Source organism: Odocoileus virginianus, chromosome 19 (genome assembly GCF_023699985.2).
Source record: "Odocoileus virginianus isolate 20LAN1187 ecotype Illinois chromosome 19, Ovbor_1.2, whole genome shotgun sequence".
NCBI classification, from domain to species: Eukaryota; Metazoa; Chordata; class Mammalia; order Artiodactyla; family Cervidae; genus Odocoileus; species Odocoileus virginianus.
Window position 1 is genome coordinate 10,617,499 of NC_069692.1, and position 13,754 is coordinate 10,631,252.

Genomic DNA, 13,754 nt, shown 5'->3' on the forward strand with positions numbered 1-13,754 from the left:
TGGAGCTGTCCCAACCCTGAGTTTCTGATTCAATTGCCTTGGGTGGGACCTGGGATTTGCATTTTTTATGATACAAGCGATACAGATTTGCAGGTACTGAGAACACAGTTTGAGAACTTCTGTACGAGACAATGGTTAAGCAAAAGATGAATCCAGGTCTTTGGCCTACAACTCACTGCCTTTGCTGCTTCATGTGCTGTTGGGTACCGTAATATTGCCAATTATTAATTGGTATAGATCAGGCATAGCAATGTCTATTTTAAGTGAATTCCAGGTCAATTTCAGCTGATTAACTGCTTCTAGAATTCACTTGTCTGGCTTGTTTCTAGGATGAATTAATATCCTTTTCTAAAGCTTCTTTTGTAGAATTTTTTCCCTTTTTCTGTATGTATCAATCTTTTCAATCTTGGCTTTCCACGGTCTTTCCTATAACAGATCTTTACACTTATAAAAATATGTACCTGCAAGGTTATATTCTTATATTTATGTTCATAAAACTTCTTGACTTACAACAACTGAATGACTTGCAACAGTAACCCTTTCAGATGATATGAGACTCTCTTTCTACAAAAACAAATTCCCAGTAACCTTTTTTGCTGGCTTCTTATGTAAAGAACCCTTATTTCAGAGCAGAATACCATTTTTCATACAATCTCAAAAAATGTAACTTAAATGTTTTAGAAATTTAAAACCTTTCATAATACATTTTTTTCCCCACATGCTTTTTTCAGTCACTTTCAGGTATCTGAGTGCAACAGAGATGAGTGGAAATGGGTGTGAATTTAAGTTTCTACGAACTTAAATGAATTTTATTGAGCCACTTTCAAAAGAGTCTTCATGCTCAGCTATACTGTTACAATACTGGCTAGAGAATAGAGCAACCAGATCACTTAATGACATCATAATCTCTTGCCAGTTAAGGTCATATCTCTGATCCCAATATTAGTCATTAAAACGTAGGGGAGCTTTAGTACACACCAATAAAAATAACTCCAAGAAAGTAAATGGAAAAAAAAATCCAGTTTGTGAGCTGTAACTTTGTCCGGTATTTATTTAATGCCAGAACTATGAGTACTAAATTAGAAAAAAAATTATATGATGTGGAAATGACCCAATTTTAGTGCTTTTTTATAAGAGCAAAGATGCTCTAGGAAAAAGCATATCTAGACTTCAGAGAAACAGATTTTAAAAAATTACAACATAGGTAGCTTCAGTCAGATGATGAATGGTTCTAAAAATGAAATTTTACTGACAACCTTATATTATTCCATTGAAAAAGGAGGAGGAAAAATATTCAAAACAAATGAGTTCAGACGATAAAGGGCTCTAACATGACAAGATAGTTAAAAAGTATTGAGAGAAGAAGAAATGAGCCTTTAATGTTTGTGTGCAAAAAAATATTTTTAGAAAAAAATGGCAACTTTGTTGAACATGTAAAGACAACAAAAAGGGTGATTTAAGTAATATTCAGGTCATTACGGGAGGCCTGGCGTGCTGCGATTCATGGGGTTGCAAAGAGTCGGACACGACTGAGCGACTGAACTGAACTGAACAGGTTATTAAATGAACAGTGTAGGTCTGGGGCACGATTTGGTTAAGAGGTAATTAAGGAAAAAAACAGAACTGCTCAACTCTGCCTTTCTTCTATCTTCTGCATTAAGAATAATCTTAACATTGGAAACGTTTAACTGTTCACTAGTGAAACAAGTGTCTCAAAAATGTAATTAGCTTCTCATCCCCGGAAGTGGTCATGATGTGGTTGATCATCAGCCTGGAATGCTGTAAAAGGAATTCTTGAAATGGAGAAAAGTCCAATTGAATGTTTCACTAGTAATGGTCTTACAACATTATTCACTTCTCATTCTTGTTGTCTGACTGCCTAGCTCCAGAGGGAATGTAGCAAGGCCATATACTTCGCTACTCACTGTTTGGAGCTAGGTACTTTCCTTCTATGACTACTTAACACCAGCTCTCTAAGAAGAGCAATGACAATGGCAGAATAGCAGTGCAGAAAGGAGACAAATATTTGGAGCACAAAGTGGAAGTAACAGGTCTACTAAAAAGTTGGGTTCATTTGACACTTTTGCTTAATTTGACCTGCAAACCATGAGAAGTGGATATGTTATGACGTTCAGTCTTTCACCCTAGCTCTGTATGAGGGCAGTGTTTTCTCAGTTTATGACATGCTCTCTCAATTTAAAATCTGGATAAGACACAGTCATACGGTATAGATTTTAGCAAAGGGAGAGAAACATCCTTCAACCTCTGTTCTAGAGAGCTAGAGTCGAGGTACTAATTATAGCACTGACAATAACTCACATTGTGTCCCTGGGATCACTGTTTCAGCTCACTGGGTTCTAGTTTTCAGATTTGTTAAAGGAACAGCCTTTAACAGTTCTTTGTGGTCATCAAGCAGGTCACCATTTTTCATGAAATTCTGAGGCAAACCCACGGCACGGCCAACACACTGCTTGTAGGCCAGATACCATGCATTGGGAGGCATCCCTTAGGAAGCAAGCAACAAAAGCCAGCCAAGAACTAAAGCAGTTGATTTGCCTATTCCTATGTCCGAGGTCAATTCCAGCAGTCCCCGACCTTTTTGGCACCAGGGATCTATTTCACGAAAGACAAATTTTCCATGGACCAGGGGTTAGGGGATGGTTTTGAGATGATTCAAGTGCATAACATTTTTTTAAACTTTATTCCTATTATTATTACATCAGTGCCACTTCAGATCATCAGGCATTAGATCCCAGAAGTTGGGGACCCCTGATTTACAACGATTTATTCAAGGTGTCAGATTCACCAATGGTTTTTAGATGGCTGACCCCTATTCTAAAATATATACATTTCTTAAATTTAATTGTGTTACCAATCTTTATCTAAATTACTTTGCATAAATTACCAGGAAGCTTTAATAGCTAACGCCACAGTTTCAGATGTTAAATGCTCCATCTGATAAGCATTAAGATAAATGGCCTTTGAAGGACTGATGCTACCCCTTCTACAATTGATAAAGTCTAAACATTCACCCCTTTCCTAGGTAGAGCAACACCACTAACTTTCTGCAACTCATTCTGAATTTCTGTCCTTGAATATTCTACAGAACTGTTTCCTATTTTCTCCACAGTTTGGAAGTTATTACCTCTAATCATCAGCCCTCAGGACCTACAGAGAGATGAATGTGAAGTGCTTTCTCATGTATCTTTTACTCTATTTCTAAGTTATTTTTCTGTTTTTATTGACTAGAGGGAAAAAAATAAAGACTCAACCAAATTGAGCCATGCACCGTTTCAGGAAAGTTGTTTCCCAGATGCTTCTGAAATTATCTTTAAAATATCATCTATTTGTTTCATTCTTACACAAACTTTGTTTAGAAACAAAAGTCTCATATGGACCTGAAATGGTTAAAGCGCCACTTTAGAGTTAGTACTCCAGTATTTTATATTCTAATGGATCTGTCTGTGGGGACCCCAGGGGTGTCCTGGAGACTATCTTGTACTGAATCAAGGGGACATTTGTGTGCATATGCCAACATCACTGCAGCATCAAAGAGTCTTGCAGCCCTTGCCCAGGGGATTTTGAGATTTAGTATGCTGTTTCCCCATTTGGTTGAGCATCTGCTCCCCAACTGTTCATCAAACTTGTAGCTGTAGTAGCTGCACACCATTTAAAAGAGGGAAAATATAGCCTGACAGTGATCCGTTATTTAGACAAACAACTTGTCTGAGGAACCTCCCCTCCAGGAAACTCAGCCTGCAATTAATCAGACCCTGGGACTGTGTCCTTCTGTCAGTTTGAGTAAGTCCAAAATCCTCTTCTTGTCTCTGAATACCTGTGTAAGCAGAGAATTCCAGCAAAGTAAGTAGTATGAGAGAAAAAAGTGTGATTTTTAAAAAAGCATTTATCATATCCAGTTCTTTAAATCTTTGATCCATTTACTGAGTATTAATGGGCTGGATCCAGAGAATATGTTTCCTCCTTTTGGAAAATAACTTTGGTCACTGGTTGACATTAGACCTAGGTGGAAACTCTTAACCTAAGGTGGAAATGTAGTTCAAGATTAAATTTGTAACACACACACACACATATATATTTATATGGAAATATGTGTGTGTACCTATAAATTGCTCTAAGTAAAACTTCATTAAATAATGAAACAAAATAAGCCTATAATGATCACAATAGTTGAAAGAGTTATTGACAGTTCCTAAGAAATAATGGGGCACCTACAAGGTGTTAAATTTACTGTAATACATGCTGAGTAAGGCCCACTAAGATGTTATCTTTGTAAAGAAGGGAGTGAGCCTCTAAGAGGTATCCCTCAGGTTCTTGTGAGGCAGGACTCTGAGCAGTATTTCCACGGAGACTGAGGTTATCAGCTCTGATGTTTCTCAAACCTCCTAAGTCCTCACCAATACTGACGCACTCCATGGTGTGGTTATTGGCTTCCAACCCTTCTGGGCAATTGTCAAGGCACTTTCCAAGGTGTAAGTAAAATCCACTTTTACATTTTGTGCAGAAATTTTTGTTGAAACAGGTATCACAGTCAGCTTTGCATTCTGAAAACAAAAAAAGAAAAGAGAAATATACTTCCATTATTGTGAGTTAACTATTTTTTGTGGGTCCAGTTCTGTATGCTTACAACACTGGCACCTGCAACTTGTGTGTTAAACATACAGCCTCAAAACTATTTTGCCAAACAGAATTCAAGATTCCTCCACAATCATTTAGTTGATGTACATCAGTCATTGATTTCAAAATTGTTGTTCTTCTTGCCTTGTGAAAAAATTTTTGACAAAAATGTTATATAAAACTACATGTCAACTTATATTAAACGATAGTAAAAATGTTTTATTAGAACTGTCATGAAATGTACTATGATATTGCCTTCATGCTGCTCTTGAGATTTCTTTGTTCATTCACCAAATATTTGGTTGCCCACTGTGTGTCAAGCACCATTCTAGATACAGGTTGACAATAGCATACAAAAGAGAGATAGTCTTACTTCATGATGCTTATATTCTAAGAAGGGAGATGTGATCAATAATGATAGCTGACCCTTATATGGTGATTACCATGGGTCACACACTGCTATAAATATTTTACAATATTAAGTCATTTAAACCTTACAACAACCAGTGAGGTAGCCCCTATGATCTCTCAGTTTATAGATAAGGGAACTATGGCTCAAAAAGATTGTGTAATTAAGCCAAGACCATGGAACAGAGTGGTCTTTGAAACTAAGCAGTCTGTTTCAGACTTATTCCAGAGTGACAAGTGTTCTGGAAAAAAATTAAGATAGACACAAAAGGTAGGAAAAAGATATGAAAAATGACAGATAAGGGGAAGAGGTTGATTATTTTGGATAAGATGGTCATGGAATGCCTCTCTCAGAAGATGACATCTGAGTAGCATCTTAAATGAAGGGAGCAAGCCAGCCAAGTAAGGGTGTGGGCAAAGAGCTCTCTAAACTACCAGACAATGAGTGTAGAACAATGATTTCAAAATCCTTGAGGTGAGAAGATTCTGCAAGCAGGCCAGTGAAGTTTGTGCAAAGTGGTCGAGGGGCAGTCACAGGAGGGAATTTGGAGAGGAAAGCAGGGCCATATGTGGTGTATGCTAGAGAAGTGCGGTGTGCTAATTCTTGTTTTGAAAGGTTCCTGGGTCTACAGTGTGGAGAGAAGACTTTCAGGGTCTACATGAGAAGTGATCTGAGAGTGTTTCCAACATTTAATTCCAACTGATAAGTCAATTTCAGTTGTTGTAATGGAATCCTTCTTGAAGCAAGAATAGCTGAATTGCTTCTTTCAGTCATTAAATACTTGGATTCTGTGATAGCAGTGGGAACCCAGATGGTATTGGTGCTTGTCATATTTTTCTACAGGTTCAATGAATAATCACCACATTCTCAGTTTTGTTTTTTACAATGAAAAAAAAAAAAACACCAAAAAACACCTCTCAAAACTGGAATATTTTTTAGAGTAGTGAAAATTTTCCTGCCCTGAGGACTAAGTTCAAGTATGACTTAGTCTAATTGTCAGGTAAAGACTATTATTTACTTAACATTGAATATTACAAAAATGCTAGAGGCCATTTCATATCCGGAAAGTCCCCCCAGTCAGTTCAGTTCAGTTGCTCAGTCCTGTCTGACTCTTTGCGACCCCATGGACTGCAGCATGCCAAGCTTCCCTGTCCATCACCAACTCCAGGAGCTTGCTCAAACTCAAGTCCATCGAGTCAGTGATGCCATCCCCCAAGGATGAGATAAAAACATAATTTTGTTTAGGCACTTACTTGTACACTTATTTATATCTGGATATCGAGTTCCATAATATCCACTTGGACATGAAGAGAGACACACTCCAATCTGCTTCATGCCAATTCTTTCCAGAACAAAAAATAGTTTGGGCTTACATGACAAACATCCATTGTAATCTGAACACGTTGCACAGCCTCCTTGGCAGCCTTGACTGACGTTAGGATGCACTAGGGGGACAAATGTAGAAAGACAAAAATAACTGTTAAATCATAAATATAGAAGTTCAATGACGTTCTCTGGGCAGGATACACAAGTTCTTTTATTAGCTTGCAATTTGGTGGTAATGGGTGAATGAGTTCAAAATTTTTCCCTCTCTTTTCTGTGATCTGGTGTTTCCCTTGAATACATACATGCATTGTTTTTACTTTCAAAGTTTTAAAAATGCAAGCATTTGAAAAATAAGAATATACTGCCTCAAAATATTTATAGACAATATAAATTGAGTGGAAGTATCCTTACTGAACTAGCATCCCAGTAGATTAGAGATGAGAATTTTGTGCTCTTTCATTGAAATCAGTACACATTAGTTTTGCTTTTCATGTATGTGGTGGATGTATCTAAAGTTTTCAAATAAGGATGACAACATAGACTGGGACTTAATTGGAGAAGGAACATTACTTTCTAGGATATCTTTTTTAAACTCTGGTGTATTAGAAAACACAATTTTACTCTTTGATTCAAAGCAAATTGACTCTGAAGCTATGTAGCTATTTAGCACTTCACTCCTTGCCAATGATTTCCTGAATTATTTCTGCTCACGATATTTACCAGTTCAAATTGATATAATGGTGAAAATGTGATTTACCTTACCAGCTGTTCCACGTGGATCATACTAAGTATTTATAATACTGAATAATATTTATTATAAGTTGTGTCCAATATTTGATCTGTTAGGAGAGAAGTCATAGGTTTTGTGCCCTCATCTTTCATTTACTTAAGTGAAATCTACATTTGGTGAGGACATGACCAATCCATGCTAAGGGCTGCTACTACACATGTTCCTGAGAATTCTAAGATTTCTGAGAGTCACCAACATGCACGGTGAGACTATTCATTAGCAAGTCTGAACAAATATAAACAAACATTTGAAAGATTCATGTTTACTTGAGATCTTCATAACTTTAAACCTTTTCTTTAATGACTATTAACTAGTTATAGACACTTGTGTGTGAGCAGATGGAATTTGCTGACTGAGGGGCATCTCTCATGTAGCTGGTGTTTGGGATGATTTTTTCTTCTAATGTATTTTCTATTCAAATACAATATTAACATCTTTATTGTCCCTTTAGGAATGCAGAAGGAAATCATCCTGACCCTAAGAGAAGCAGGACTGATGCACAAGAGTGCAAAGGCATCCACGTGTCTCTCTCTCTTCTGTTAGTGGTGGGAAGGACCTTCAATTATTAAGTCTGTCTTCACAGTGATGTTTGATTATTGCAAAGTCTTCTACTGCAAAAACAGGCTTAGTTAGAAGGGGTACACACAAACCCAATCAGCCTCACCACAGGGGCACACGGGTTAGCTGCCGAGGGGTCATTCGGTTGACCAGCATCCTCTGCCTGAAGGAAACCATCCCTGAATCAGCCACAGGAACCACAAGCAGCTCATTCTCATTCCAAGACATTTTGTAAATAAACTGAGGAAATGTGTGGGGGAAGGGAAGCCTGCTTTTCCTGCACATGCTCCTCCATGGGGTGGGGCGGACATATAAAGTGGCACAGGAGGTTTAGACATTACAGGACCTGGGGGACTTGTAAGTGAATGCTGCCTTCCAAGGAACAGAGTCATTTTTCATGCCAGTAACTCCAGTATTGGAGACTTACAGAAAATGTGTACATATTTTAATTGGGGAAAGACCCTAAAAAAGAAAGGGGGTGAAAACTCCATGTGTTTGGAATCAAAGTGATCCATTTCAAAAAGTGATAGTCGTAGGTCAAAACCTGTAAAAATCTTTCATAAAAATTATCCATGGAAAAATAGACCTCAGTTTGAAAGAAAGTCATTCCAAGCTCAAGGAAGCAAGTGACTGAATTTAAATGAAGATGAACTGGATTGGTCCACATCAATGTGTCTCTCTGTCTCTGAGACACAGTTGCTCGAAGGAACACAAGTGTAAGTTTAAGCCCCTTGAAACTTTTGTCAGTTATACGGTTAAATAGATTAGTTACAAAAATAAACATGATTTACATGTTCTGAGCCTCAAAAATGGATATATCTTGAAATAAATTTTATTTAAAAATTTGGGTTTTGAATGTCTGGAAACTTCTGCAAGAGAGACCTCTGTAGGCATCCCAAGATTAACAATTTTGTCCCAAATTATGAAATGTACTAAAGTGATCTCGCTCAACCCCCTCTTTAAAACTTTTACTGATGAAATGTAGCACATTCAACTCACACATGGTACTACAATTACTCTTTTTCCCCCCATATTTTGCTTTTTGAGACAAACGCTTTTGACAAAATAGCATTCCTTCCCCCAATTTTCTTCATTCCACTATGACACTGTGTTAATTACTTTGGCATAGCCATTTAGGATATTTTCTAATTATGAAGTTTAATACCTACAACTCTGATCTGCTTTTTCAAGGTTCTGACAACATAGTTTTGAAAAATTAAAGATGTAATTGTTCTAGCTGGCAAAGAAAATACCTGTTTGTTTTTAATCAGAGAATTTTGAACATGGGCAGCTACAAATAATGGCAAACTTTATTTATTCAAGAAGGGTTAAGTATTATGTTGCGGGAAGTAAGAAAAAAAATCGAGACTACAAAGTTCAGATTCTATGATTCTAGATTCTTTTGTAGTTGAGTATCACGACATTTTGCTTTCTTGAACCCTGTATAAGGATCATGCAAGTTATGCAGTTGGTATTACACAACTAGATACAAATTTCCCAAACTTCATCTTAAGGGAAGAGTTTTTACTTTTTATTTGGAAACCACAGAAAACTTTGGTCTGGATTGACTGTAACAACCCTTTCAGCCTTAAAATCTTATAATACTAAGAGAGAAAACAGAATACTTGTCATGCTGTTTCTTTCCCCCCTACTCTAGTAATACCTTCATTTTCTATTTCCAAATCATTTCTTTGCAAACCATGTTTTGTATTATAATTTTATATGAGCATTGGAGGGATTGGTGGTGGGGAAGTTTCATAGAATATCTAACGTTTGAACTTAATCTTACAAACTGTCTAACGTTTGAACTTAATCTTACAAACTGTGTTGAAGTTAGCAGTATGTAAAAGACCAGGGTGGGGCCGGAGGAGGGAACACCACGTTCATTCCCATCAAGGAGACTGGCATGAGTTCCATGCAACTGATGCTGAACTAGTAGTGAATGGAGGTATAAGGCATATCAAGAAAATTTTGAAGCACAGGATAGATCTAGATTACAAAACCTCTTGTGGGCTCGCCCAAGGAAATTATTCTGTAGACTTGGAGGACTTAAACCTGGTGAGTGATATAACCATATCCATATTATTATAGAGGGGAAATTTCCCTGGCAGCATGACCGGCATGGAAACTAGAAGACTAAAGCAATGATCAAGGTAAAAAGACAGATGAAAGCTTAAAATACAGCAGAAGTAGTGTGATGTGGTGAGGGAGGGATGCATATTCCAAGGATACTTGGGAGGTGGAGTCAATCAAATATGCTGGTGGAGTCCAACAGAATGTGGACTGAATATGTAAAATAACTCATGTTTTGCATTTTGGCCAGTAAACAGGATGGAAAGGGACTGCTAAATAAAGCCTTCAGTTGGAGGGAAGGGCAAGGTAAATAGAATAAGAAGGTCTATAAATATAAACATGGTTGGGGTTTTTTATTTTGCAGATTTTGTGAAATATCCAAAAAGTGATGCTTAGTAGATGGAGCTTACTGTTGTGATGGTTCCTAGAGATGAATGTGGGAGTCATTTAATTAGAGAAGACATCTTGAAAGGGGGAGGTTGCCAAAGATGCCAAAAGAAGGAACAGTAGTCCAAATAAGGAAGAGAAAAGGATGTATCATCAGCTAATTTTAGTAACAGGGATTCCCTGGTGGCTCAGTAGTTAAGAATCTGCCTGTCAATATAGGAGATGTGGGTTCAATCTCTGGGTCAGGAAGATCCCCTAGAGGAGGAAATGGCAACCCACTCCATTATTCTTGCCTGGGAAATCCCATGGACAGATGAACCTGGTGGGCTACAGTCCATGGGATTGCAAAGAGTTGGACACAACTTAGCTACTAAATAACAACAATTTCAGTAATACTTTGTATTTCTATATCACTTTTGCTTTCAAAGCATGCATCTCAGAAGGCTGAATTAGCCATGGAGGGACTCCCCTGCTGGTCCAGTGGTTAAGAATCTGCCTTTCAAAGCAAGGGACTTGAGTTTGATCACTGGTCGAGGAACTAAGATCCCACACTGCAACTGCTGAGCCCACACACCACAACTAGAGAAGCCTGGACACAGCAACAAAGACCCAGTGCAGTCAGTAAATAAACAAATAATATAAGCATGGAAATGACTGTTAGTAAGGACAGAAGTTATCTCAATTACTTATTTTGGAACCCCAGACTAGGATTCAGTGAAATGCTGTAAGCTACTGGACAAATAGTGAGTTTAGATCCAAGAGTAGAAATTAGACCTTTGATACCTGACACCAATCTATTTAGGACTTCCCAGGTGGCACAATGGTGAAGAATCCACTTGCTAATGCAGGAGACACAAGAGACGTGGGTTCGATCCCTAGGTTGGGAAGATCCTCTGGAGAAGTGAAATGGTAACCCACTCAAGTATTTTTGCCTGGGAAATCCCATGGAGAGAGGAGCCTGTGGGCTACAGTTCATGTGGTTGCAAAAGAGTTGTACATGACTTAGAGACTAAACAACAGCAAACCAACCTATTTACATATAAGTAAACTTTAGATGTGTAATGTGGATAAATATAAAGTGAAAAATAGGCAGAATTCATGGAAACTTTAATTGGGGCCTTCTGGTTACAATGCATCAAATACATGGTGAAATTTGTATGACTTTTCCTAAAATTGGGAAAGAAGAAAGTATCTTTTCTTAACTTGTATATGAAAGTTAAGTATGAAGAATATATCTAAATGTATAACTTAGACCAATTTTCAGTGTCTGAAGTGTCGACACTATCTGTGTCAGTGATTTCAATTTCTCTAGCTATTAAACAAACCTTCCTTCTGTTTCTCTATTTGATAAACTTATGGTGCATAACTGATGCAACCATTCCTAAAGGCTCTTGTCATGAGAGCTAACTCAACTTTTTAAATAAAATATCCAGAACATGGAGTTTTAAATGGTACTGTGCATTAGAAAAAGACACAACCTTTATATTAGTATTTATGAAATATAAAACCAACTGCAGCATTGGAATCTAAGTTTGTTTCTTTAACCATTTAAATGTAAGTCAATGATTTTCCCAACTTTGTGTGTTCATGTTAAGTAGTGTTAGTTGTGCCCAACTTTTCGTGACCCTATAGACTGTAGCCTGCCAGCCTCCTCTGTCCATGGACTTCTCCAGGCAAGAATACTGGAATGGGTTGCCATGCTTTCCTCCAGGGGATCTTCCCAACCCAGGGATCCGAACCTGTGTCTTCTGCAACTCCTGCATTGCAGGTGGGTTATTTACTGCTGAGCCACCATGGAAGCCCTTGCCTTACGTTAATTACCTTCTAAAGCCCAAATGCAAATACTAATATCTACTGTAATTGTTATGCAGAAGGAATCCATTATTGTTGTTTTTCATGTTCAGTTACTCAGTCAAGTCTGACTCTTTGAGACCCCATGGATTGCAGCATGCCAGGTTTTCCTGTCCTTCAGCATCTCCCAGAGCTTGCTCAAACTCATGTTCATTGAGTTGGTGATGTCATCCAACCACCTGGTCCTCTGTCATTCCCTTCTCCTCCTACCATCTATCTTTTGCAGCATCTGGGTCTTTTCCAATGAGTAGGCTTTTCATATAAGGTGGCCAAAGTATTGGAGCTTCAGCATCAGTCCTTCCAATGAATATTCAGAGTTGATTTCCTTTAGGATGGACTGGTTGGATCTCCTTGCAGTCCAACGGACTCTCAAGAGTCTTCTCCAGCACCACAGTTGGAAAGAATCAATTCTTCAGTGCTCAGCCTTCTTTATGGTCCAACTGTCACATCCATACATGATTACTGGAAAAACCATAGCTTTGACTAGACAGACCTTTGTTGGTAAAGTAATGTCTCTGTTTTTTTAATATGCTGTCAAGGTTTGTCACAGCTTTTCCTCTAAGGAGCAAGCATCTGAATTCCATGGTTTCAGTCACCATCCATAGTGATTTTGGAGACCAACGAAACAGTCTTTCACTGTTCCCATTTTTTTGCCCTCTATATGCCAGAAGGGTTCCAAAACTGCAGACGGTGACTACAGCCATGAAATTAAAAGACGTTTACTCCTTGGAAGAAAAGTTATGACCAACCTAGACAGCATACTGAAAAGCAGAGATGTTACTTTGCCAACAAAGGTCCATCTAGTCAAGGCTATGGTTTTTCCAGAAGTCATGTATGGATATGAGAGTTGGACTATAAAGAAAGCTGAGCACAGAAGAACTGATGCTTTTTTTTTTCCCCAATGAGTTTAAATGTGTTTTATTTTTAGACAACCTACATGACACATTTTCTCAAAAACAATGCCTCTGCTCCAAATAAATCAACGTTCAAAACAAATGAAGAGCTCGAGATGACATCAGTCCCATCAGTCTAAGTCCTGGTGTTGGGTGGATGAAAAGCAGTGGCCAGCCGGTTATGACAACAGGTGATTGATCCAAAGTAACTGCCAACTTTGTTAACATTTTTTCATCTCTAAACCATCCTTAAAGAAAATCATATATGGGGCTATGCCATCCTCATGGTAGTCCAGCAGAGCAACCGTGCCATCTGGATTCATGTTTTCACCAATAAAGAACTGATAGTTTTTGAAATTAGCAAGAATGTACTTGATTTGTTCTGCAGCCCCTGTCATAAAATGTTTTACTCTTTTTGGTCTCTGTTTTTCAAGTTTCCCTTTGATCGACTTCATGTAATCTTTGATGTACTTCTTGGAGGCTTCTTTTGTGAAGCTGGTTTCCTGCAAGTGATGGTTCATGACAACATTGACACCAGTGATTAACGTGCTTTCGGTACCTTCGCCCTCGGGGCCTTCAGCGGAAGCATTTCAACCAAAGAGCGAGTCATCGATGTCACCCTCTGTCTTACTGACCATCTTCCCCTCCACCTCCAGACACAGCCCGTCTGCGACCTCCCGGATCTTGTAGATGTCAGAGAACATCTCGTCATGGCTAATGAGGTCCCGGTAGATGATCAAGATGGGGACTGGAGGGAGGCGACAGCTGCGCTGGCTTAGCAGGAGCCCGGAGCTCAGAGCGAGCGCGTGAGGCCGAAGCAGCGCTCGGGGGT

The 13,754-nt window shown here is 38.4% G+C and overlaps 1 protein-coding gene and 1 pseudogene across 2 annotated transcripts in view; both read right to left on the reverse strand.

Moving 5' to 3' along the window:
- The window catches only part of RSPO3 (R-spondin 3), a 93,174-nt gene that overhangs the window by 49,054 nt on the left and 30,366 nt on the right, over positions 1 to 13,754 (reverse strand). For both annotated transcript variants that reach the window (XM_070449848.1, XM_020878914.2), the window contains exons 2-3: positions 6,298 to 6,489; positions 4,416 to 4,562 (exon numbers count right to left, since the gene is read on the reverse strand). In XM_070449848.1, the coding sequence (XP_070305949.1) occupies positions 4,416 to 4,562; positions 6,298 to 6,489 (339 nt within the window). The remainder of the gene's footprint in view (positions 1 to 4,415; positions 4,563 to 6,297; positions 6,490 to 13,754) is intronic.
- LOC110128242 (translationally-controlled tumor protein pseudogene) lies at positions 12,928 to 13,723 on the reverse strand (annotated as a pseudogene).